Below are 25,274 nucleotides of genomic sequence, written 5' to 3'. Positions count from 1 at the left end.
TGTAGCTATTTCAGAAGTGCATATGAATGACAGCTTTGCGCGGATGCATTCCAGAACTTGGTAAAAGCACACAATGTATAGAACAGGGTCCAGTCAGCTATAACCCTTCGTGACTGAAAAATTCTCGTCAGTGTTAATACAGCGGGTATCGTGCACCAATAAGAGAGACTTGCTGGGCCCCAATGGCTGTGCTCTAAAAAGCTAGCCCATTGCAGATGCGGTCATCGCAGCAAGTGCTCACCTAGGCACACACGGCACGTCACCACATTTAACACAGTTTGTTCACTAGGTTAGCAAAATAGGTAGGACGTTCCGCTGGTCTAGCAGCAGCTCGGAGATTCTGGTTTGGCCTCCAGCAAGTCAATGTAGCATCCAGGCAGTCCAGGTCGCAGGAAGCCCATCTTGACACCGTCCCAGCCATCCTCGAGCTGGAACTCGCCAGACTCCACCTTCGCGTAGATGTCGCGCGCGATTGTCTCAAAAGCTCGCTCCACATTGAGTCCCGTCTTGGCCGACGTTTCAACAAACTTGGCTCCATAAAACTCGGCAAATGCTTGGCCTTCCTCGGTGCTCACCTCCCGCGACACCTCCATGTCTGCCTTGCATGCTACCACCTGACGATGAAAAAATAAACGCTCAGTACATACATGCACAAACCTTTTCCACACTGTATTTCATATGTAGTTCGTCCACAGGCTCTTGTGACAACAGCTCTGCTTATTGGCATAATAATGACACTCAGAATGGCAAAGCGCAAAACAAGGTGCAAGTGCAAAGGTCTGTTTTTTTGAACATGGAAATAAAAGTATTCTAAACAACATTCTAAGAGAATTTTCAGTGCAGGTCCAGTTGTTTTTGTCAGTGCTGCACTACAGCACAAAAACATTTTGATGTGTTGGGGGAGAGGTCTGAAGCTCCGTAACCCCCACGTCCCCTGGCTATGCCCCTAATTTAATGCAAAGTATAGTGTAAACATTTATAGCATCTAACATTCCTCGATTTCCAGTCACGTCACAGTGGTTACAGCAGCCTGTTTTTCAGTGTAGCATCATCACAAACAAGGCGTGTCAGCAGCATGAAATCTGAATGTTTACCTCCTCACAGCAGCCAGCTACAGTATTTGGATAGGACCATAACGGCAGCACAGACATCGATAAGAGTATGTCATGGCCAGCAGCGTGTCAACCACGGGGATCCAATTGCATCTAATCCCACTGCCTACATTTTCCATCACCACACATCACCGTGCAAAAGAAAAATGCTATGATTCCAGCTATATCTGACAGAGGTAATTGTGTATTTGATACACCTCATGTAAAAGTAAAACAGCACAGTGTAAGTGGCCTTCTCTTCAGGAATCTGTGTGCCCTTGCCAGCCTTCGCAGAGGTGCATACGACACAGAATGACACAGAGCCAAGTGGTGCATCACAATCAGTTACACAGGTATATCTATGTGAATCAACAATTCCTGCTTTTCATTTAGTGCTTATGGCCTTGTATCACTTCTGGTTACATCCTCTTTTCATTTAAGTCCTTCTATTTCCACTGCATTTGTTTAATTATGACTTTCTCTCAAAAACCAGAATTTCCCCTAATGACCGTGGGACAGTTACATTGACCACAGCCCTTTGGCCCTCAATACGATAAGCTACTACTTGGTAGAGCACTAACCAGAGGCTTAGAAACCAGTTATGGCTAGTTTTCTTTGCAATTTTTTATATTGATACACTTTATCTAAATGAAAGAACTCTCCTTGTTCTGTAGATGGCAAATCAAAGTGTGAATAACTATGTGATGGGCAAAGTGTAAGAAGACCGACCTGGTAGATGACCTTCTGTGGCTCAATGTGTCGCTTGACTTCGAACAGCCAGTCAACCAGGTGCTCAAAGGTGGATCGCCTGGTTATGTCGTACAGAAGAAGGGCGCCCACCGAGTTGCGGTAGTAGGAGCGCGTAATGGAACTGAAAGACAGTCAGGAAACAAGTTCGACCAAGGGGGACAACTGCACAGTATTTGTTTCACATGGCACTAGCACAGTGCGGGAAGGCTTATAAATAGGGGCAACTTGAACGTTCAATATTTTAAATAGTTTCTGCCATTGAACTCACAATGAGATCAAGAAATTCTGGGTTTCTTTGCACTCCTTTCAAGTGCTACATGTTTACTTTGAACTAATTTTAAATAACATTAGATGGTGCAGACAGAAGTTTGTTGAAGTTGGGAGAATATTCCTGTTGCATTGCAAGTGCCCTATAAGAGCAGAAAACTGGGCGAGTTGGTATGTATTCATCGTTACCAAAGAGTGCACATTGACGTCGGAGACAAAGAGAGAACAACGCGACACAAGCACTCACTTTCAACTAAAGTTTTATACAGGAAAATGGAAGAAAATAGCATACAGAGTACCACGCATGCGTCACTACGCAGAAAACATAACTCAGTGCCATATGTCACGCATTGCTTAAAAATTAGCCTAACATGACGAGGTGTTGAAAACATATCTGTTGAAACCTGCAAGGGGCCAGGCGGTGTGGCCCAGAAAAGATGCCTCTTTCTCTATATGGGCAAGCGATTTTCTAAAGCATAGTGTGACGTATGGTGTTGGTTATGTTTTCTGCGTAGTTACGTATGCGTGGTCCTCTGTATGCTATTTCCTTCATTAAACTTTAGTTGAAAGTGAGCGCTTGTGTCACGTTGTTCTCTCTCTGTCTCCAACGTCAGTGCGCGCTCTCCAGTAATGATCAAGTGCCCTATGTCAAAACAATATTCACTGAGGGACGACTCAGTGCTTCAAATCGTGCTAAAAACTAAACATGGTGACTCCGGCAGTTCACTATTTTCAAGTGAGAGATCTTTATCTTCCCCCAGTAGCAAGTCAGCTCCAATTAACGTGAGGACCCCACACGTCTAGTCAAAAGTCAACCCTACCGATGGAAACATTCTTTCCGGGTGCTCCCATTTTGTGGTGTCTCGGCATTCTCTCACTCCGATGAGAACACAGAATCTTGCTTCAATGCGACTTCCGTTTTCAGAGCATATGAAGACATCTTTGCCACGATTCTCATCAGCTGTACCTGACAAATACCCAGTGTCTTCTTGGACTGCTATGCCAAGCCTCTGGCAAATCACCCAACTCACGTGCTTTATGCATATTTACCGAAATGCTTTCTTTCTATTAAGCGGCAAATTGCCCAGGTTGGGCTGACCTTTAGGAAAAGCAATCATAAGTGTTCCTAAATACCACCCCATTTTGCTAACTTGGACCACTTGTAAACTTCTAAAGTACGTCACTTCATACGTAACACGTTTCCAACATGGATTTAGGGTGGGTTCATCATGCGCCACTCAGTCATACGCAAGGGTTCACGAGTTTGCTTTCGCACTTGACAACACTGCACAGTTTGGCACATTTTTAGGCTTTGTAAGGCATTCAACAAAAGTTATCACTGTATATTAATCTATCAGGTAAGTAATATTAGCCTTTTTTGAGAACCTCATAACTGGATTAAGTGCTATCATTTTTAGTGTGGACAATTAGTACAGAAACCGCTGCTCTGGCGTTGTTCTCGTTGCTTCTGAAATACCTCGGAGGAGCGTCTTTGGCCCTGTTTTATTCTTAATCTACATTAAAGGGGTCGTGAAAAGAAAATGAAGCTGCCTGGTTGTAATTTTCCCTGCTTTAACACGAATTAGACATGCCGATTCCGAAATATTTCAGCGCAATATTCAGTCTGTAATTAATGACGCCCGTTGAAATCGCAGTTTAACTGAGCTCCCAAACGACTGTGCGGAACTACCGGCTGCCTTAGGCACTAACTTCTCTTATCGTGACATCACGGGGAAGTTATAAACACTGCGTTAGCTTTGATTTGCTCTAAAATAATAGATTTATAGAAACCTCGAAAAGAAACAAATAACAGAGCAACTTTTGCGCTCTGAGTTATATACTGTGCACACTGCACATACAGCACATGATCTGCTTGCTTCCGCTTTCAAGTACATCCGGGATCCGTTGCGTGTGTATTCTTGCCTTCACTCGATCGCTTGGTGCAGCGTCCCAGTTTTTTCTTTCTGGTTGCGTTAAGTTGTGTTTTACGGCGTGTTTTGGGTGGCTTAGTCCTCGCTATGCCAACTGTGTGCATCATAAAATCTTAAAGGCGTTCGGTGACGTCTTTACTGCGTATGATGCTACGAACCTCTGCCAACTATGGCTCAGCAAACATCGCTGCGTCGCCATGTTTTGTTGACGACAGAGACTTTTTATTGCCTGACTTAAAGTGACGTCAGCTGTATAGTTGAGGAGAACGTGAGAAGGGAATCGAAATTGTGCTTTTACAGCTATTAAATGAACCCGGATGACGAAACGAGTCGAGGTATAGTATTGAATGGACGGCCAGGATTACGAATATACACGTAGTTGAAAATTTTCGGAAAACGTTTCACGACCCTTTTAACGATGTTGTGACAGTTGTAGATACTTCTGTTCTTAAAAGGACCGACAACGTGAAATGAGATGACTGCACTGATGGAAAGAATGTCCGTCGCATTGACTCAAACGAACCCTGTTTTTTTCGTGAGAGATGGATTTATATTTTCATTTCTTAACTGAAAGTCGCGAAAAATGACCTGTGGCGGCTCTGGCGGCAAAAACATGAATGATCCGATGAAGACGGCCACGTGACCGTTGATTGCTGTATGCGGTCGACGATTTTTTTGTTAGTACTGAAATATTGTTTGTTTCTTTATATTAAAAGGTATTACTCCATAAAAATGTATGCATAGGCCCCCGTTAGTGGTATGCATTAAAGTGGCACTGCCTTCGCGTGACGTAATGATCCCATGCTCGTCAGCACGTCTTGAGCAACTATTCAGCATGCTCATGCAACCGCGCACGCAGTTTACAAGTCGCTAAGATTTTGGAGCGACATAGTTTTGCTACCTACACTTCATCTCAGAAGTGACACGTGCTGCTACTCAGTGCGACCGCGCATATGCATAGTGATTTTTTCGGTGACTTGGCTTGGCTCATGCATCGAGAGAGTAACGATGCCAGGACAACCCACCCATGACACAGGCAACCTGGACGCATGCGCACAACGTGGTACAAATACAGGGAAGGTGTATAATGCCACATCATCTCATTGTAATAGCTTGTTATTTTCAAAAATAGTTGAAAAGCTATAAATAAAGGTGGTTAAAGGGGTGGTGTCACCAAATTTGTAGCTTGCGCGTTCTTTGCTGTAAACGTTTCCTAAAGCTCACGGAAGCATGATGCATGCACCAAGATTCATGTATTCTCGCTAAATAACTTAATATCGCCTTTTGATGTGGACAACTTTCGGTTTCGGTTTCTGGGCGCTGAGGTTGGGCAGTGACGTAGAAGTGTAGGAGGCGTGGTCACGTGACCACACAAGGCTGTGATGCACATCGCCAGGAAGCGATCGAAACTCGGCGAGTGATGTAGCAACCGATGCTTTGCCGGTACTGTAGTGAACTAGAATATATTCTAGTTCACTACAGCCGGTACGTACGTTGCGGAAGTGGCGGAGGTCCGGAGGTCACTCACGTTACTACAGCAGATTTGGTGTGACGTCACTACAACTTTCGTTGCCCATCCTACAGATCTACGTCAGTGTTGGCGCGCTAGCGATGGGTTTCGATCGGGAGAATGGGCATTTAGGTACACTTCGGAAGTGAATTAAAATATATTCTAAACGTTTGCTGTGTCTGACCCTTCGTGTGGAATGTACTTGCATACAGAGGAAACCCACAACAGGCTTGTGATAGCGTCGAAATTTGATGGCACCACCCCTTTAAGCATAGTTACAGGAACTCCTGCGAAAGCAGAACAACGATAGCTTTCACAAATCGCGAAAAGGGCTGGTGGCATCGCTATCAATTCTCAGCGTTGCTGGAATCAGTGTTTAGAGCCTTTCAGATTGAAAAATACTGCTTGTAAAATAACTACGTGCTTTTGGGATTAACTACTGCAGCTACAAACACTGCGAAGGGTGATCTTTCTGTCACGCCGTAAAAAAATGGGTACAGAATAATCAGTTGTTGGTCCCTTTAATGTTTGCTGATGGTTGCATTCTTTTCATGATTATTACTAATTCTAGTGTTCAGACATGTTTACAGACTGATATCTGTTGTATATTTTAGTGGTGAAGCAGATGGCTAATGAGCTTAAGTACCAACAAATCAGTATTCTTACAGATAGCTAATAAAAAAAAATCGGCTTGCCTTCGGAGCAAGTTTGAGGATTATGTTTAGGTGCAACTATTACTAAACATCTCGTGTGGCCAAACAATATCACTAAAATTTGTTCCACTGCATGATGAATGCTCGTACTGAAGAAGGAACCATCCCCTATAAAACTGCGGGCCCATAACTCCTTTGTGAGGTGTCAGAATATGCTAGCAGAGTTCAAGAGCCCTCTCTTAAAAAAACGACATTCAAAAACCTGGAGCCACCCAACAAATGCAGTACATTTGACTTTTATAGAGGCATATTTAAATTTCAGACATCATAGCACCTAATAGCATATTATCCCTAGAAAAAACACACACACTCCTAGCTAAAGTTCATGTATCTACTTCATTCGCACGCAGTCAGTATTGCCCTTGAGCCGTGGTCTCTTTTCTGATGCCCAACATCTTTTGCTCTTATTAATCTTTTCAAGAACTCATTCTATGTGCACAGTATCACCCCCCAGAATGCTTTAACAACATATGTGTTTTCTGTATGTGATATAACCAATGTTGAGAAATGTATCTTACCTTACATTTGACTGCTGTTGATACTTTTGTATTTGATTTATGTATTACTTCTGTGCATTGTTGCTGTTTCTTTTTTTATTTTTTTAGTTGTGAGATTTGACTAAACCTGCCCACACTGTTTTTTGTTGATCACCTTTTGTATGAGATAAATAAGTAGGCTAGTTGGTGCTGCATTGTTCGAAAAAACTTGGAGCCCAAGAAATACGAAAGACTAAGAAAAAGGGACACACACACCACAACTCAAGACGGACAGACACACATGCACACATGAAAACGAATGTCTCCACAAGAGATCATGCAAAGAAACACCAAAAGCACACATTCAACATCGACTAATTAAATTCTCAGTCATGCAGCAATAAGGATGGTTGCCAAGGCAGGGTGCAGCATTCTTGGTGCTGTGATAGGCTTGAGGTTTCTCACACAGTTTGATTGAGGTGATGGAACAGTAATTGAAATTACGAGATTTTATGTGCCAGAACAACTGCATGATTACAAGGCACGCCGTAGTGGAGGACTGCCACCTGGGGTTCCTTAGTGTGCATTTAAATCTAAGTATGTGGGCGTTCTTGCAATTTATTCCATCAAAATTCAACCGCCATGGTTGGGAGTGAAACTCATGCCTTTGAGATTACTAGCACAATACCTACCTTCTAAGCTACTACGGCAGGTCTGATAGAACAGAATGACCGTAACTCTGAACAGGAGATTGCAATGATACGATTTACACTGTGATGCAGGATGGGAGGATGGCACACGATTGAATGAATTTCTGGTCTCTTTGAGGCACACATTAAGGCAACAACCTATTTGGCCAATGTACACGTGTCTGCAAGAAAGGGAAGTTTGTAAAGAACATTTGAAGAACAACTGAGAGAGTAATTCATATGCTTCTGAGAGCATTTCCTGCTATCCGTGATGCACCTTGTGCCCGGCTAAGCCTGTATGTGGCAGCAAATGCCACTGGTGCGTGTGGGTCGGTTCCTTTTCCTTCATCTTTAGTCTTTCTTGTACTGGAAGTTTCTCTAATAAAGCTTTTCGCATCATTTCCTTTCGTAAAGCTTGCCCACCTGCTTGCTCTTCAATTGAAGACTGCGGCATGTCGTGTATAAAATAAAGTGGTGCAGTGAAGCCTACCTTTGTTACTATGCAAACACAACATTTTTTGCTGATAAGCTTGCATTTTTTCACAAATTTAGGGCATGGCGTTGCTTTATATGACTGTCAGAATCATTTTTAGGGAAGAAATATTCATGTTTTCTGCAAGTTTCCTTTTACCTTTACTATCATTCAGTGGTCAAATGCCCATTGGGGGGAGGGGGGGGGTGGCACATTTCATTGCCATACTGTGTGGTAAAGTTTACATCCGCCAGACCAAACAATGTCACACAACGGACCTATGTAGCATGCTCTAAAAGCTAGGAAGAAAGATAGCAAATGTTACATGTTATGTATTGCAGTTGTAAGGTGCAGTTTTGTAAGACCAGATTTTTAGGCAAATATACAACAGGTTTTGGAAGTCTTTTATATTATTATTAACAGACATTCTAATGTCTGTGTGAGCAAGGAGTCTACTGTGTTGGACAAGACAAACATGAATTTCCAAAGCAGTGTATCGAAAGGCAAAGTAATTCTTGCTGATATGATGCCACGTTGCCACGACATAGCATGGCACAACAAGCTCTTGCATGAGCCCCTAAAGATGGCAATGTCTGACAGCAATAAACCAGCAATAAACTTTGGGGGCACGCGGGCCCTTCGGTGCCCAGGGTAGCTTGTAATGAGGAAAACAACCAGTGGGACTCTTTGACAGGCAGTATAGCGAAAAACCAGAGAAAATGTAAAAGAAGGGAGAAGCCGCGTGTTGCAATTAGTTACATAAACATGCGGGGTGGCAGAAAAAAGGCAAAATGGTTAGAGATTGAGGAGCAGTTAAGCAAGGAACAGATAGGTGTTTATGTGGTTACAGAAACACACCGCAGAGACTTGGAAGAGCCACCACATATTGACAATTATATTTGGGAAGGATGTAACAGGATCACATCAGAAAGGAGAGGTGGGGGAGTTGGAATGCTAATCCATAGCAGAACAAAATTGGATAGAGTGAAACAAACGTGTTCAGAGCACATGTGGGTTTCGGGCACAGTAGGTGGAAAGAAAACGTGGCTAGGTGTAGCTTACTTGTGGACGGGGAATAACTGCAGAGAAAAGAATCTGGAGATAGTGAAATGCATAAGCACCGATATTAAAGAATTTGGTCATGATGCCGAAATAATCCTTCTAGGGGACATGAACGCTCACATTCATTACCTCGACGGATATTCAGACACCAATGGCAAGTTATTGCTAGATCTCTGCGAGCAACATAGTCTTGAGATAGTTAACGTGGGGCCTAAGTGTGAGGGGCAGATCACGTGGGAAGTCGGAAACCGGCAATCGAGCATTGATTATTGTCTCATGACAGAAGGAATATATCACAAACTTAGAGAGATGAGAATAGACGAGGAAGGCATTAACAGCCTGGGTAGTGATCATAAACGCTTAATATTACAAATGAGATATAAAACTGATAATAAGAACATAGAATCAAAGTTTGGCAGCTTGTATCTAAATGACAAACAAATAACAAATATAGCCGCAAGAGTCGAGGAAAAAGTAGACGAACTACCAGGTAAAGACTGGAAGTATAGTGAGCTGCTACATATAATCACAAAAGAAATGGAAAAAGAGAAGAAAACTATTTGTTGGAAAGGAAAGAGAAAGCCAAAAAGTTGGTGGAACAAAGAAATCTGGGAGGCGATCGAGAAGCGACGTGAGGCATCACGGGAGCACAGACAAGCAAAAAAGGAGAAGCGGCCACAGGACGAAGTCAACCAAATATGGGAAATATATTTAGAGCGAAAATCCATTGTGCAGAAATTAGACGAGGCAAAAATTAAAGGTGAAAGTGAACGCTGGATGACAGGGATTCGCGAAAAGAAGGCCGCGCCTAGGATATTTTGGAGCCACCTAAAAGCGCTGGGTAGGAAGTCTGTCACAATGCAACAACATATGGTAGATGAAGGAGGAAATCACTTGGAAGGGTATGAAGCGCTAGGTTACATCCGAAAGATAACAGCCGATTCGTTTAAAAAGGTCGCCCAGGGGATTCCCCCGGTGAGTAAAAGTACGCAAAGGAGTGCAACCGACGAAGATGTAGTACTAGAGAATTTCAATTGGAAGAAAGCCGAAGGAAAAATTCCTAAGCGCACTACACCGGGCTTAGATGGGGTTCCCGTCAGCCTCATTAATGAACTCGGACATAACACTAAAGAAGCACTGCTGAAAGCCGTAGAAAAGTGCTTACAGGAGAGGGAAATACCAGACAGTTGGCGAAAAAGTAGAATGAACTTAATCTATAAAGGCAGGGGAGAAAGGGATAACATTCGCTCGTATAGACCGCTAACCATTACATCGGTGCTATACAGGTTGGCGATGCAGGCAGTAAAATTAAAAATAGAAGCGTGGGTAGAACAAAATGATATTTTGGGAGAACTTCAGAATGGATTTCGAATCGACAGGTGGTTAGACAATAATCTGTTTGTTCTTACCCAGTGTATAGAAATATCGAAAATAGAAAACAGGCCCTTATACGTAGCTTATCTAGATATTACCGGGGCGTATGACAACGTTAATCAGGAAATTTTGTGGGATATACTGAAAGAAGTGGGCATAGGTGACGACTGTATACAGCTTTTGAGGGAAATATACTGAGAAAATACAGTTTGTATAGAATGGGAAGGAATAAGTAGCAAGGACAGCGTTGAAATTAGCAAGGGGCTGAGACAGGGATGTCCTTTGTCCCCGCTGTTATTCATGCTGTACATGGTGAGGATGGAAAAAGCGCTAGAAGGTAGCAACATTGGATTTAATTTGTCACACAAACAGGTCGGCACGATGGTTGAGCAGAAGTTTCCAGGTCTATTTTATGCTGATGATATTGTCTTATTTGCGGACAGTCAAGATTATATACAGCGACTGGCAGATATATGCGGAAGGGAATGTGAGGCTCTAGGACTAGGATTTAGTGCAACAAAATGTGGATTGATGGTATTCAATGATCACGAAGACTATGCGGTCTGTATACAGGGCCAAAAAATACCGAGGGTAAGGGAGTACAAGTACCTCGGAGTATGGGTAAATGAGGGGGACAGATATATGGAGGTACAAGAGAAAGCATCGGTAGCAAAGGGAAAGAGGAATGCTGCAATTATGAAGCACAGAGCTTTATGGGGATACAATAGGTACGAGGTGCTTCGAGGGCTGTGGAAGGGTGTGATGGTTCCAAGCCTTACATTTGGGAACTCAGTGGTGTGCATGAACTCAGAGGTACAATCAGGAATGGATGTAAATCAAAGGACGGTGGGCCGCCTCGCGTTGGGCGCTCACGGGAAGACGACAAATGAGGCGGTAAAGGGGGATATGGGATGGACAGGCTTTGAAGTGAGGGAAGCTCAGAGCAAAATGAGATTCGAAGAGAGGCTGAGGAAAATGAAGAAGAGCAGATGGGTAGAGAAGGTTTTCAGGTATTTGTATAGAAAAAGCGTTTACACGCAGTGGAGAAAAAGAACTAGGAGGCTCATCAGTAAATATGTGGCTAGCAGTGTGGGCGATATGGCAACAAGGAGCATTAAGCGGAAGGTCAGAGAGGCGGAGAGGACTTATTGGATGGCAGCGATGGAAAAGAAGCCGGCTCTGAGTAACTACCGAAAGGGAAAAAACGAAATAAGGAGGGAAAGGTTTTATGATAATTCAAGGGGAAGCGCTTTACTGTTTGAAGCAAGGTCAGGCTGCCCTAGAATGCGTAGTTATAAAGCGAGATTCAGTAATGAAGAAGAACAATGCACATGCTGCGGGGGAACTAAGGAAACGATGGAACATGTACTGATTGAATGTGGCGATATTCACCCAGGTATACGTGTGGGCACGAGTCTACATGAAGCCTTAGGTTTTAGGGACAACAATGGAAAGCTGAACACGTCCGTGATAGAAATAAGTAAGAGACGGTTAGAGTATTGGTGGCAGAAAAGTAGAGATAAAGAACAAAAATAAATAATGGGGGAAAAATAAGGTCATTCTGCCTTAAGAGGCAGAGAGATAGACCGTGAATTTATATTTTTTTTATATAATACTATCTCTCTGCCTAAGAGGCAGAGAGATAGATTGTGAATTTATATTTTTTTGGTATAATAACATAGATTTAATCAACGGAGATAAGGTATTAGGCCAACATGAAACAAGGAAGCTTTTTTTTTTCTCCGAGCCTGGTGGCAGACATGTCACCGCCCCGTTACAAAGAGGACGCTCATAGCATCCATCCATCCATCCACACGCAGAAGTACGCTGTGTCGGGTTACAAATGTTCATAATGGTGAAAACAGAGCCAAAGCTACAAACATGCAGCAAAGGAAAACACACCGCAAGCAGATGGAACATCAGTGGTGAAAGAGTAATCAACTACAAAAAAAAAGACACAAAAAGCAACCAAATGTGCACAGAATCTTACGAACTTTTCAAGATGGCTAATAATATCTGCTTGTTTAGTATCAAGAGAAGGGTGGATACATTCTTCACCTATGTGGTTGAGTGCAAAGGCCTCGGCTATTGGGAAGCTATACGAGTTTCTATAGGATCTCGTGATCTTGCATTGTTTCAAAGTCAGGAGTGAATCACAACGGACTGCCGTGAAGTGCTGTGTTGCTGCCCCGTTTTTGTCCATGGTTGTCGTAATGTTTGCCGAATCGCTGGTTTATGCGATGACCCATTCATTCAATGCAAGTCCTTCTACAGCAGAGCGGGACTCCACAGACGAACATGGCCACATATTTCACATAAGGCCTTACATATAATATACAGATGTGTTCTTGCTCAATTAATATCCTATACTGTAGCAACTTGAGCACTTGACTTCATAAAAGCAAATTGCTATCCTTATATGACGCTCTACAAATTTGTAACTGTTTTAGTGTATCACTTTCTTTTTTTCTGTTCAGATGCTCTTTCTTTCCTTGCACAATGGCAGCCTGTGATAGCTTATTCAGACACCTTCAGCCATGTATCCTAGTCTTGCAAAAGAATGACAATACGGCTATTCTATTTTCTGCCTACGCAAGCTGTGATGGAAAAGATAACAACACTGAATCAGACTTGTGATGCACAGATACGACATTTAATTAGGCTTGTAGCCATAAAGCACTATCTCGGAATGAATTGATAAGTCACGTCGTTTAGCTTTTACATGGCTGCGTAAACGGGCACGCCTCGTTCACTTGCAACACCGAAAAAGAAAACCAATAGTCCACAATAAAGTGCAGAAAACAAGAAGGCATGACAGAGCGTACTTGTTTTGTTTGGATTTTGTGAAGAGCATAAGCGATCGTCGACCGGTGTGCTATTGTGCCTGCAAGCGCACAGATGTTTAATCAAAGGTCTCGTCAATAATAGATGTCCCTTGTGGAGTGTCTCTGTCGAGCGTCCCTACGCCCTTTCTGGGTGGCAATAAGCGGCAAAACTAGCGCACCGCGAAACACGGTGAGTTTTTTTTTTTTTGGCTGTTGCTAGGGTTACGTCCAGACGTAACTGTAGTCACCGCTATCGTTACGTCCAGACTAAAGTCCCTAGATTTTTCCCTGTTGAAGAGCAGGGAAAATCTAGGGACTCTAGTCATGTGGCTTTCCACAAACGTGAGTACATTATTTTCCTGTTGCTCAGTGAAGGCCCTCTGCGCCCTTCGGGCGCGGCAACCTAATCGTGGCTTCGCCCTCGCTTCGCGAGTGCGGCCATTTCGCTAACGCTCAATGGCCGGTTGGCAGGGTCACGGTCACGCGCTACTGGCCGCTGTCGCGGCCACGCGCTGTTTAGCCCGCGCAGCCTGCCCCTTCGGGGCAGGCGGAGGTGTACGTAACCCAAGAGCCGCGTCGCGCTTCTCTGGCAACAGACTTCAGCAACACCCAAGACAAAAAAAAAAAAAAAAAAAAAAAAAAAAAAAAAAAAAAACCCAGCAGCGAGGTTCGAACCAACGTCCTCGCAGTTCCGAGCACGACACGCTAGCCGCTGCGCCACTGAGGCCAATCGGTTAGATAGGTCTAACGGGCTGTATTTGTATTGCCACGCTGGACGTAACTTTTAAGACTCGTTGTTCTTACGTCCAGACGTAACTGCAACGGCTCGTATCGTTACGTCTAGACGTAACGCTAGACACTCCCTTTTTTTTTTTTTGCGCCTGCTGTAATTCACGGTGTACACAAAGCATTTAAAGAAGTTGCTTTTTTTGTTTCCAAGCACATTACCGAAATCGCTCCTGTCCGGCAGTGTCCCACAGCTGAAGCTTCACCCTGACATCCTTCTTGACTTCGATGAGCCTCGCGAAGAAGTCGACGCCGACAGTGGGATCGCATACGTCGTGAAACTTGCCGTCGGTGAACGCCTTGAGCAGCGTGCTCTTGCCGACAGTGCTGTCGCCGATCAGTATCAGCCGGAACTGATAGTCAAAGATGGGCTCAACCATTTTGGCTCCATCGAAATCCGTGGATCAAAACACGGCACGGCGACGCCAACAAGACCGCCAACGCAATGCAAACACAAAAACAAGTATTACGGAACACAAACACATATGCACGCAGCGGCCATGTCACGCCATAGAGTACAATAAATACTTTAGGGAACATTGGCGCCAGTACGATCCCTAGCCGTGCCCGTGGCCGTGCCCTAACGTTAGAACGTCCGGTCCCTAGAATCTAGGGACCATGTTTAAGGAGGAAGTTGCGTCAAACACCCGAGTTTCACGTTCCGAACTTCCGGTACGGGCGAGACGAAGACGAACGCGTTTCTGTGTGGGCCGGTGTGGTTCAGAGCCGTGGTTGTTCCGTGCAGTTTACAACACTTTAAATGCGGTCACCTGCCAGGCATCGCCACCGAGGGCTCCGTAGCTGCTACATGTAGGTGTTTCGTGCCGCTACGTGCTATCCACCAGCCACTTTCTAGTACACGCACCCCACCTTGAAGGATGGCTGCTGACATTTTTACGAATGAGCGAGTTTTCTACGTGTGCAGCTGTAGTTCAAGGCGACCGATTACTCGCATATACTTTTGCCGGCACTGTTCGAAGCTCAGATGCGGCGACTGCGTTTCTCACGAGGTAAGTTATGACTTGCGGCGTAGCCCTGGTTGTTATGGCAATGACAGTTTCTTGGCGGAAATGTTACTGAGTCGGCAAGGCGAATTGAATGGGTTCAGCTTTGCGGAATTTGATGCACTGATTAGAGCAAAGTTACAGTGGATGCACTAAGCTGGGACAAGAAGGCTGACAAGCACGAGCTCAGTGGCACGAAGGACATGGCAAAAACCGATCCCGACTTAGAAGGCGTGTCATGTCCTCAACATGCATTGCGATACTTTCGTTTAGCATCAAAATACATACTGGAGCACACGCTCAGCTCGTTTTCTGCGATCGCACTGCACATACCTCTCAAGATGTCGGTGGTGGGACTGTTCCCCCAATATTGTGTTGTTGTTGTGACGAATACATCGGTAGACAAGGCATGAAATAAAGACTGTTCTCTTTATTTGGTGATCTCGTGCCCGCGACAAAGCAAGTGACAGTTGCTGTGCAATGATCATATAGAGTTCTAGAATTGTGTGCCTTGAGAACCGAAGAAAATTACAGGCCACGAGTGCACATGCCCACAAGCCAGTCGTAGTGTCTTGTGTAAAAGCCCAAAAAATTTTCCGACAGATCCCACTCTGTGGGAATCTGGTACGTGAAACACTTGGCAAAAAGCTGGTTATGACACACAGTTTGACACTGAGCCCAACAATATGAGGTGGAATGTTGTGTTTGTGTAAATTCAAGTTGTGTGCGTGATGCAGAGTTACCAGGCATATCAACTACATTGTGATTCCTGAATGTCAATTGAGAGCTCAACGTAATGTTGGCGCTGATGCCAGCTGTATTTGCGAAAGATGCACGCTCAGGCACCCTGATGTGCCCATCATGAGCTACATCTTTTTGCACATTACGTAAGGGTTGATCAACACTACATGGTGGAGTAGTAGCAGTGCATGTGATATTTCTCACATTATTAGTCAATAGCAAACAATATGCGACTGTAGCTGACATTACCTAGCACCAGCCAACACTGACATTCAGCTAACGTTAACCAGCGCTCGACAACAGCGTGCACTAGTTGACTTCAAAATGGTGGTTAGCCGGGCTTGTTGGTATACGCACATACTTCTGTAAACAGTGCAAAAACGAGACACAGAATAAGGAACACATAGCATTTAACTCACATTACCCAGTGCTAGCCAACATTTTACCACCACCACACGGAATGAGCATGCTCTAGCTGACTGGTAGCAGCCCCTTGCCAACTCGAGCTGACATCAGAGCATTAGCCAACAGAGGGTAAAACTATATTTGAGAAAGGCAGAAAGAAATCCAGTTAGTTCCACACCGTGAAATCTCTACAAATTGCGGAGCAGAGCTGAGGATCCACCTGCTTCTGCTAACACTTGGCGTGTGTTTGTCCGAGTCGAAGCTTTGGGTTCGTCTGTATTTGTTGGCGCTGGCTTGCATCTGAGTCTTCCGAAGCTGAGGGTTACCTTGCATTCACTCGCGCTTCGCCTCCGCTTCTCTCTTCCATAGATCTCGTTTCTAACTCCCGGCTCTGGCGTTTCTTTATCGCTTTGTGGGCTTGGACATACGAATTAACCCTTCGGTAATATTGGCATTCATGGGCAAGCACGCGCTAGCGTTCCAAACGTGCAGCCTGCTCGGTGCCCATGGTGGGAAAGGAAACCTTCATTTTTGATGCAGTGGCGCCTTCTCTTGACCTATTTTGGTACTGACTTGACCTGGAGCACCGTCTTTTGACCTATTTTGGTACTTCGAGCGTGACGCCAAGTGACAGCATAAGGCTCGGGCCCCCAAAGTGATCTGCGTTTAAAGAAAGAACTTGGAGGATGCTTGAGCTTCGCCTTCAGGAGGGGAACATGTTAGTGTAATCGCGCCCCGTTTGCATTGTCTTCTTATTTGCCTGCCGTGCTTTGGTTCTCGGTGGACACCTCAGCCACACCATGAGTAAAGGAACGTCTGTGCACATACCATTGGTCATTTCAAACCCTCCAAGTGTGCGTACTGCAAGTACAGTTGCGAAGCGCCCACTGCACTATATTTCATCATTTTCCTCACCTGCAAGGCAATACGTGTACAGTCACGCTTTATTTAACTTGCAATACGGGAGCATGTGGCCTCACTACTTCAAACGTTGTGCATGGCTTCAACTTGCCCTCACTTCCGCAACTAATTGCTGTTCTCTCACTTGGGGATGATCCTAAATTAGAAAATATTGTTTCGTTGAGGAATTGAGGGTAAGTTGAAGCCATGCCCTATCTTTGAAATAGTGAGGCCACGCGCTCCCTTGTTGCAAGTCATATTGAGCGCGACTGTACCTACGTAACTGCACACATTATTGAGCTGTGGCTGATGATGATTAGTTATGCCTGAGCACTTTGTAATGGGGAGGGCCTTTAAATCACCCACTGGTTGCATCAATCACATGGTGCAGTTCTATGCTTGTGTCATGCGATGTTGCATTTTTTAACGTGACTCCTCACACTACATGACGCCTGTATAGGGCTCATTCTTGAAGCAGAGGCGAGGCTCTGGTAGAACACCCGACTGCTACACGGAAGGCCTGGGTTCCATTCCAGCTCGAACCCCCAATTTTTATTATTTGCATCAATCACAATTTTCCACTCACAGAAAATGCCGATTTTTAATTCACAACCAACAACACCGCAATTTCTATGACACGGGCTGTTTAACGCTATTGCTTTAATAGAATGTGGGTGGGGCCCCTAGTCCAGGTACCCACTTGCTTGGAATGGCTTGCAGGGCTAAATCCAGGAGAGCCAGCTGGCTGTTCTGTTCCTTGTCCACAAGCCATGCCTCCCACTTCCACAGAAAATCTTGTTTTGTAAATTTCTGTGGTGGTCTTCTGGAGCGCACGAGTGTGATATGTGACCAGGGAGGCTTTTCGCCACACCGTGGGCATTTGTCGGCATATGCTTTAACATGTATCTATTTAGCTTGTATAGTTTAGGATTTGTTTGGAGTCGGCGCCAGTCCGCCACCTTCCATCAGGTCAGCTTTGGATGGAACCTGCTGAAATACCATTTTTCCTTTCTTTGCTGTCCTAAAATATATCTGTCTTTGGAAGGTCTGTACATGGCTAGACCGACGTTTGGATATCTTGTACTCGATAGCATAGCATGTTTGGCCTGTTGGTATGACGTAATGAGGCTTATGGCACAAGAAAAGACACAAAGAAGTGACACACACGGTGCCTGTGTGTGTCACTTCTATCTTTGTCGTGTCTTTTCTTGTGCTATAAGCCTCATCTTGTACTCAAGCTGTCCTGTCCACCCTTGTGTTTCTGTCCATGCCTTCATGTGCCAGCACCGTGTACAACTGACATTAGTGACCTCATTGTCTATGGTCCTAACCATGGCCTGGGGTACTGTCCCCAATCGGAAAAGGCAACACCGCCTGCGAATCGGGGGGGGGGGGGGGGGGGGTATAGATGCAGATATCCTTCTGCAGTCCGCATCCTTCAGTGTTAAAGCTACTGTGGTTGCCTCAGCCTTGTAAACGATTGTTAACAGTTGTTTACAAGAGTGCACCAACTAGCCCCTCAAGGCATTCTAATGATCTTAATTTGCCTCAGCCGTTGCCGTGAATGCGGTTTTCACTGATGTTATTAATCGATCCCAGAGTTGTTCTTTGCGAATCTACCCATAGGCTAGTAGCTGGTTATGCTGAGATGTTGCATGACGTGGTACAGGAAGAGGCGGACTCGTATGTCCACAAGCATAAAAAATTTTGTTGTGAATGGTTAAACTTGAAATGTTCTGATATGTTTTCTTTATGCCTAGGTGGACTCAAACTACTGCTCCAACTGCCTTGAGTACATGCCCTCACCTGAGGCAAGAATGAAGAAGAACAAGTGAGTCGGCACTTGCAGTCTGTGCAATGCTTCTGGACAGGCTGTTTTTAGCTCTATTACTGCACTTTTTGCAGCATGGCGGGAGAGGGACATAGCGACCGGGCGTCACCTAATGCAAATTACATAACTGGTGGGCCGTTTAAAGCTTCCAACCCATTACAAGGGGTTGAGCCATAATTCTTCGTCATCAGTCGTCACGTCAGCAAAGTGCACATAATGCTTACAGACGTGTAGCTGGTGCCTCGCTTATACGCAGAATGATGGATAATGGCTTAGTAGGTGCTTCCCAACTTCACAAAAATTGTGATTTATGGCGTAGTGGGTACCTTGCTAGTGTACTTGTATTAGTTGCCCCAAGAGAGCTTACAACGGGATCCAGAAACGCCGCTCTTCCAGCTTTCGCTGTGACTGTGCTGCGGTTTCAGCACAGACCTGGCGTTTTTTTGCAAAGAAAGGAGTTCATTTGAAAACTACGGTTGCACTAACCTCTCAGCGATAAGTCAGTAGTATTAGCTTTCAGTTAGTGCGTGTTGAATAGTCAATGGTCCACTTCTTGGACTAGCCTGATGACTGGGTCTCTTTGGGGCACTGCCACATATACTTTCATTGAGTGATGAAAAATATTGTGAAATCTCACTGGAGCTAATGTTTCGAAAAGAGGACTTATCTTCATCGGGGCAGCCTTCTTTAACACCGTGTTTATGTATGTCTTGCTTACTCTCCCCCGAACTCAAAAGTGGAGGAGAACAAGCTGGTTTACTGTCTTAATGTCTCAATTTTGACCTGTTGCACCAGTGCTGTGTATACTTCTACAATAAAAATGGTTCAACATGAACCAAACTGATTAAAAAGGCTAGGAAGCTCTTCTCCTATGCTTCCTAAGAGAGCATGACAGTTTTTAATAGAGTGAGAACATTGATATCGCTGACAGGTCTTCTGTGTATGCTTTTTCTGTGTGGCTGAAGATGGCAGTGCGGCAAGCAAACGTCATCTGTTCCACTGTGGCAGGCCTTGTCATATAGCGAACCGAGTGAGCAGCCGTCATGTTTCATTGGCGCAGCTTGTAAAGGTTTAACCGCCTTATGACAGATTTAGTTCTGTAGATTCCCACAAGGTGGAGGAAGGGTTATGAAAGGGAAAGATTGCCATCCACATTTTTGTAACACAAACATACAAGGAAAGCTATACGAAATTCTCAGAAAGCAAAGCTTCGGAGCTTCCTGGCTGATGAGAAATTCATCCTGGTTTGGGTATCTAACCCATGATTATTGCCTACCTGGGGCTGTCACTCTAGCAATTGAACTAACCGAAAGGCTAGTGATTGGCAGTGCAATGGCGAATTAATCGACAACCCGAAGCACATAGTCACTGATTATTGCATGTCAGTTCTGCGAGTCCCACAGAACTGATGTGGAGCTTGTAGCTTTGTGCAACAAATGGGTGGATGCAGATTTTTTCCTTTCTCAAGCCTCTAATAGTTTAGCAAATTAACTGACCAAGTATTATTCCTATCCACTCTATTCGCAACAGTTCTCACAATTTTTCTTCAAAGTTATCCATTTTGATGTAGAGATTACTAACCTCTCTATTCACTTTACTGTTTGAATTGAACACTACTATTTAATTCAATTGGAACTTCAGACATAATTTTGATATTTGAGTACCTGTACAAAGGAATTACCTATTATTCATTAGCATGCTTATTATAGAGTGACAGGATCAGGTGTCATTGTGTCTGAAGATGAAACAAAAGTTGTGCTTTCATACAAAAGGACTTGGGAACTTGGACTTTTCAACCTGGTAAACACCCTGAAATGTTGTGTACATTGTCATTGTATTCCAAGCTTAGCCCCGTCAAACATAGGCATGTAGTTTAGCTGGGACAGCCGTAACAGCAAAGTACACGGAAGGGTGGTCCTGCGTCTTGTTTCCACTAGCCTGCATAGTTCACTTTGTGAGCCTAGTGTAGTCTCATCACTTCTCCAGCCATGGTGCTATGTTTTTCGTCAGCAAACCCATCTATCATCTTCCAGGGTGAAGGGGTTTATTGTAGGGGTGTGCGAATATTCGAAATTTCGAATATTTTTCGAATAGTGTTTGCTATTCGATTCGATTCGCACTGAAATTTTACTATTCGAACTATTCGAACTTCCCAAAGACAAATGCAGTCAACGTCCGGTTGAAAGTGACCCCTTCAGATTTTCAATATGCTTCACCTCATTACACTCTCGTATTGCGGTAAAGCTGCCTTTCAAGCTCTGTTACGGTCGAATTTAGCCAAGAGACAAAATCCGGTTGGAAATGGTCTCTAGATTTTCAATATGCTTCACCTCATCACACCCCCGTATTGCGGCAAAGTTGCCTTTCAAGCTCCCTTACGGTCGAACTTAGGCAAGAGACAGTCAACGTCCGATTGGAAGTGGTCCCTAGATGTTTTAATATGCTTCACCTCCTCACACCCTTGTATTGCGGCAAAGCTGCCTTTCAAGGTCCGTTGCGGTCGAACTTAGCCAAGAGACAGTCAACGTCTGTTTGGAAGTGGTCCCGAGATTTTCAATATGCTTCACCTCATCACACCCCCGTATTGCGACAAAGCTGCCTTTCAAGCTCCGCTACGGTCGCAAATGTATTAACTCAAGAAAAAGCTGGTTCCAATATGGAGATGAAAGATGTGGCAGAGTTGGGGGCTCAATTAATGCTGTTTTGGACCTGAAATTTGGGCAGGAAGTCCGAAAAATCCGAAGCCGAAGCTTTTTAGCATCCAAAATTTCAGATGTTCTTATATATCGACGTCTACGAGGCAGATTTGGAACTTCGGACTTGAAGGGAGCACACCCTTGACCGCCACATCAGTTGGCCTTCCACAGCAGTTGAAAGGGGAGGAGAGGCTGAGGAAATGGCATCTCTGCCTATCACGTGTAAAGTGTTGTCGGCAACACTTTGGTTGCACCAAATCATGTACATAAATACAATTCGGCCTCTACATTGCCTCACTCTTGATAAGAAAAACAACTATTAAATATGACCCCACCAGCACTTCATCAACCTAGCGAAAAGAAACACTTTCATGTTGCGATCTCACAAGAACATACTTAGGGATTCTCTGCAACTTTTTCTGGAATTTCACTTCGAATTATTCGAAAAATGTTTGAGAAATATTCGAAAATTATCCGAAATTATTCGATTCGATTCGCACTCAATCTTTATTATTCGAATTCGCTTCGCACCCAAAATTTTGCTATTCGCACAGCTCTAGTTTATTGGGAATGGACAGGTGTTGCAGCAATAAGTGGGTGGGAAACAGCAGGAGATGAGGGGGCCTTTGAGGGACCTGGTCAGAATTGCTAAAGAAGCCACGTATGTGCAGGTGCTCAACGTGCTTTGAGTGCCCGAGCTGCGGGCACACGCTGTCGGTGCGTGCCACCACCATCCAGGTGCAGACACCCGAGGACCCTGGCAAGGCAGTGGCTAAGAAGGTGTACTACATGGCCTGTGGCCTGTGCCGATGGGCGACCAAGGACGTTGGGCTACCCGATCAGACAATGGGTAAGTCTCTCCTACACAGCTTGGCCTGGCCATGGACTTCCTCTCTGTCTTTGTTCATAACGTTGTGACTTGGCCACCAACACTGCCAAACTTGGCCACCAACACTGCCCCCTTTTTGCAGCCACGGGCGGCTGGCAGGAGTACGAGAACCCCTGGAGCAAGCGGGTGAGCTTTTGTTCTTCCACATGGAGCTTTGCTTATAGGCACTCTATCAGGAATGCCACTCAGTGAAATTGGTTTATTTTGCCCGTTGTAACGTTAGTGAATAAGGGGAATGTGGGCACTTGAGTTTCGTTAGTCACAATCACATGAATGACGCCACTGAGGCAGCCTGCTGGTTATGTGACATGCACTGGGCTCTGAATTCCAAAGCAGCATGCTTGAGTGTGCTCATGCTAGAGTGTGCTCACGTGTTTAAGGTCTTTCGAGCTTAACTTAAATGACAATGCTACAATCTGACGAGTTTTATGTCACTTTCGCATCTGCTATTGCATTTCGTGCATGACACCATTGAAAGACCAGCTGCTACAGACCCTGATCAATGACGATGTGTTAGGAAACGTGACGCGCTGCAGTGACAACTATTTACGTTTGTGAAAAAAGCAGTTCCCGTTGCTACCAGAGGCACTGTACCAAAACTGTTTTGTGAGATTCCTGTGGTTCTGTACCTCGCGAAATGTCTCGACTGGTTGGCAGAGATGTTTTGACCGTCATTTTCGACCATTGCCAAGATAATGTGAGGCTTTGCATGTGTATGTGTACATCAGAATATAGCAGCCAACTGTGGCCGAAGCGCGAGAATCCTGCAATGTACCACTTGGTTTGTGCAGACAGTGCTGAATGTATTGGCACACAATGAAACTGTGCCAATACATATGTAAATTTCTGCCAACTGCGCCGTTCCACGTCATTCTCTGTTTTGTATCCGATTCTTTCAGGAAACAATGAAATTATGCATCACCATCTTGCCACCGAAATTGCTCACATTTCGATGCACACTAAAAGGCTTTCAACATCAGTTTTTTTTTTTTTGAGCTTGTGCATGGTGGCATGGCAGCAAGTTGTTGCATGACTTGCTGCCATGCCACCATGCACAAGCTCAAAAAAAAAAAAAAGAAACTGATGTTGAAAGCCTTCTAGTGTGCATCGAAATGTGAGCAATTTCGGTGGCAAGATGGTGACGCATAATTTCATTGTTCGTAGCACGAAGCTACGAACAGATGGCTGACAAACTTTTCCTTTAATCAACATTCCTTCGCCTTGAGGGCTTCCATAAAACTAATTTGCCAAACTCTGAATTGAATAAAGTACAAGGACAGATAAGTCAAGACTTAAGACTTAACTCCATACTGTGTTCGAACTGTTCTATCAAAGTATGAAAGTTAGAATTCAGGGCGAGTTTTGTCCGAAATAAATTGTCTTCTGCCTTCAGTGTCATGTAATTAAGTAACACTGAGCAGTAACGTAAATGTTTGTAGGTGGGCGTCCTGTTCGAGCACTACCGGCTGGTGGCCCAGAGGGACAAGGTGGAGCGGGATCGCAAGAAAGCTAGCCAGCGTGCGGGATACCTCCAGTTCTCGGTCAGTAACTGCTCGTGCCATTGTGCAGGTACAGGGTCAGTCGAATCATTTGCTTTGCCTTCGTAGAAGAAAGCAAGGCATGCAGACATGAATGTGGTGAACCAGCCTTTGGTTACCTTGCGTAAAGGCTTAAGGTGTACTGAAACGAATTTGAGAAATTTTCGTATTATTGCTCTTAATGAAAGTACTCATGTCAAGAACACTAAAAAGGGTATCGTGGTTGCTAGGAGGGCATTTAATATATTTTTAATAGGGGTGTGCGAATATTCGAAATTTCGAATATTTTTTGAATAGTGTTTGCTATTCAATTCGATTTGCACTGGAATTTTACTATTCGAACTATTTGAACTTCCCAAAAACAAATACAGTCAACGTCCGATTGAAAGTGACCCCTTCAGATTTTTAATATGCTTCACCTCATTACACCCTCGTATTGCAGCAAAGCTGCCTTTCAAGCTCCGTTACGGTCGAACCTTGTCAAGACACAGTCAACAGCCGATTGGAAGTGGTCCCTAGATTTTCAATATGCTTCACCTCATCACACCCCGGTATTGCGGCAAAACTGCCTTTCAAGCTCTGCTACGGTCGCAAATGTACTAACTCAAGAAAACGCTGGTTCCAACATGGAGATGAACGATGTGGCAGAGGTGGGAGCTCAATTAATGCTGTTTTGGACTTGAAGTCCGAAAAATCGGAAGCCGAAGCTTTTTAGCATCCAAAATTTCAGATGTTCTTGTATAGCGACGTCTACGAGGCAGATTTGGAACTCCGGATTTGAAGGGAGCACATCTTTGTCCACCACATCATTTAGGCTTCCACAGAAGTTGAAAGAGGAGGAGAGGCTGAGGAAATGGCGTCTTTGCCTCTCACGTGTAAAGTGTTGTCGGCAACAGTTTGGTTGCACAAAATCATGTACATAAATACAATTCGGCCTCTACATTGCCTCATTCTTGATAAGACAACTATGAAACACCGCTCTGCCAGTGCTTCATCAACCTAGCGAATAGAAACACTTTCATGTTGCTATCTCATAAGAATGTGCTTAGGAATCCTCTCTAACTTTTTTTTTCTGCAATTTCGCTTCGAAGTATTAGAAAAATATTCGATTCGCACTCACACTTCAATATTCGAATTCGCTTCGCACCCAAAGTTTTGCTATTTGCACAGCTCTAATTTTTAATGCCACTTCCTTAAAAAGCTACTTTTGGTTTTGATATCGAGGGGGTGGCCCTGTAAACGCAGTGTGACGTAGGTCTAAGTCACATGAGGACAGCAACACTTGATGTTCTTGCAGCACTCTGTAGTTTTCTGTTATTTGTAC

The 25,274-nt window shown here is 44.4% G+C and overlaps 2 protein-coding genes across 2 annotated transcripts in view; one reads left to right on the top strand and one right to left on the bottom strand.

Moving 5' to 3' along the window:
• Positions 1-309: 309 nt before the first annotated feature.
• On the bottom strand, positions 310-14,476 carry LOC119395701 (ras-related protein Rab-39B). Its single transcript, XM_037662711.2, has 3 exons — positions 14,109-14,476; positions 1,821-1,962; positions 310-614 (listed from the first exon to the last, which is right to left on the bottom strand). Exons 1-3 carry the CDS (start codon positions 14,324-14,326, stop codon positions 321-323), a joined length of 654 nt encoding a protein of 217 aa, XP_037518639.1. The 5' UTR covers positions 14,327-14,476; the 3' UTR covers positions 310-320.
• A 134-nt stretch (positions 14,477-14,610) lies between these two features.
• The window catches only part of LOC119395700 (dynactin subunit 4), a gene marked incomplete at its 3' end in the record, with an annotated part of 29,274 nt that continues 18,610 nt past the window's right edge, over positions 14,611-25,274 (top strand). The window contains 5 exon segments of the mRNA XM_037662710.2: positions 14,611-14,956; positions 18,757-18,827; positions 22,195-22,373; positions 22,495-22,538; positions 23,852-23,953. Of these exon segments, the coding sequence (XP_037518638.1) occupies positions 14,825-14,956; positions 18,757-18,827; positions 22,195-22,373; positions 22,495-22,538; positions 23,852-23,953 (528 nt within the window).

Source organism: Rhipicephalus sanguineus, chromosome 6 (assembly GCF_013339695.2).
Source record: "Rhipicephalus sanguineus isolate Rsan-2018 chromosome 6, BIME_Rsan_1.4, whole genome shotgun sequence".
Taxonomy (NCBI): Eukaryota; Metazoa; Arthropoda; class Arachnida; order Ixodida; family Ixodidae; genus Rhipicephalus; species Rhipicephalus sanguineus.
The sequence above is the reverse complement of the archived record's forward strand: the minus strand, read 5'-3'. Positions and strand labels throughout refer to the sequence as shown.

Bases quoted from the DNA above. Each gene is read 5' to 3' on its own strand.
- LOC119395701 (XM_037662711.2), bottom strand. From the start codon at position 14,326: ATGGTTGAGCCCATCTTTGACTATCAGTTCCGGCTGATACTGATCGGC. The intron at 1,963-14,108 runs GTAATGTGCTTG...ACTGTCTTTCAG, and splicing joins GCCGGACAGGAGCGATTTCG to TTCCATTACGCGCTCCTACT. The intron at 615-1,820 runs GTCGGTCTTCTT...TTTCATCGTCAG, and splicing joins CACAGAAGGTCATCTACCAG to GTGGTAGCATGCAAGGCAGA.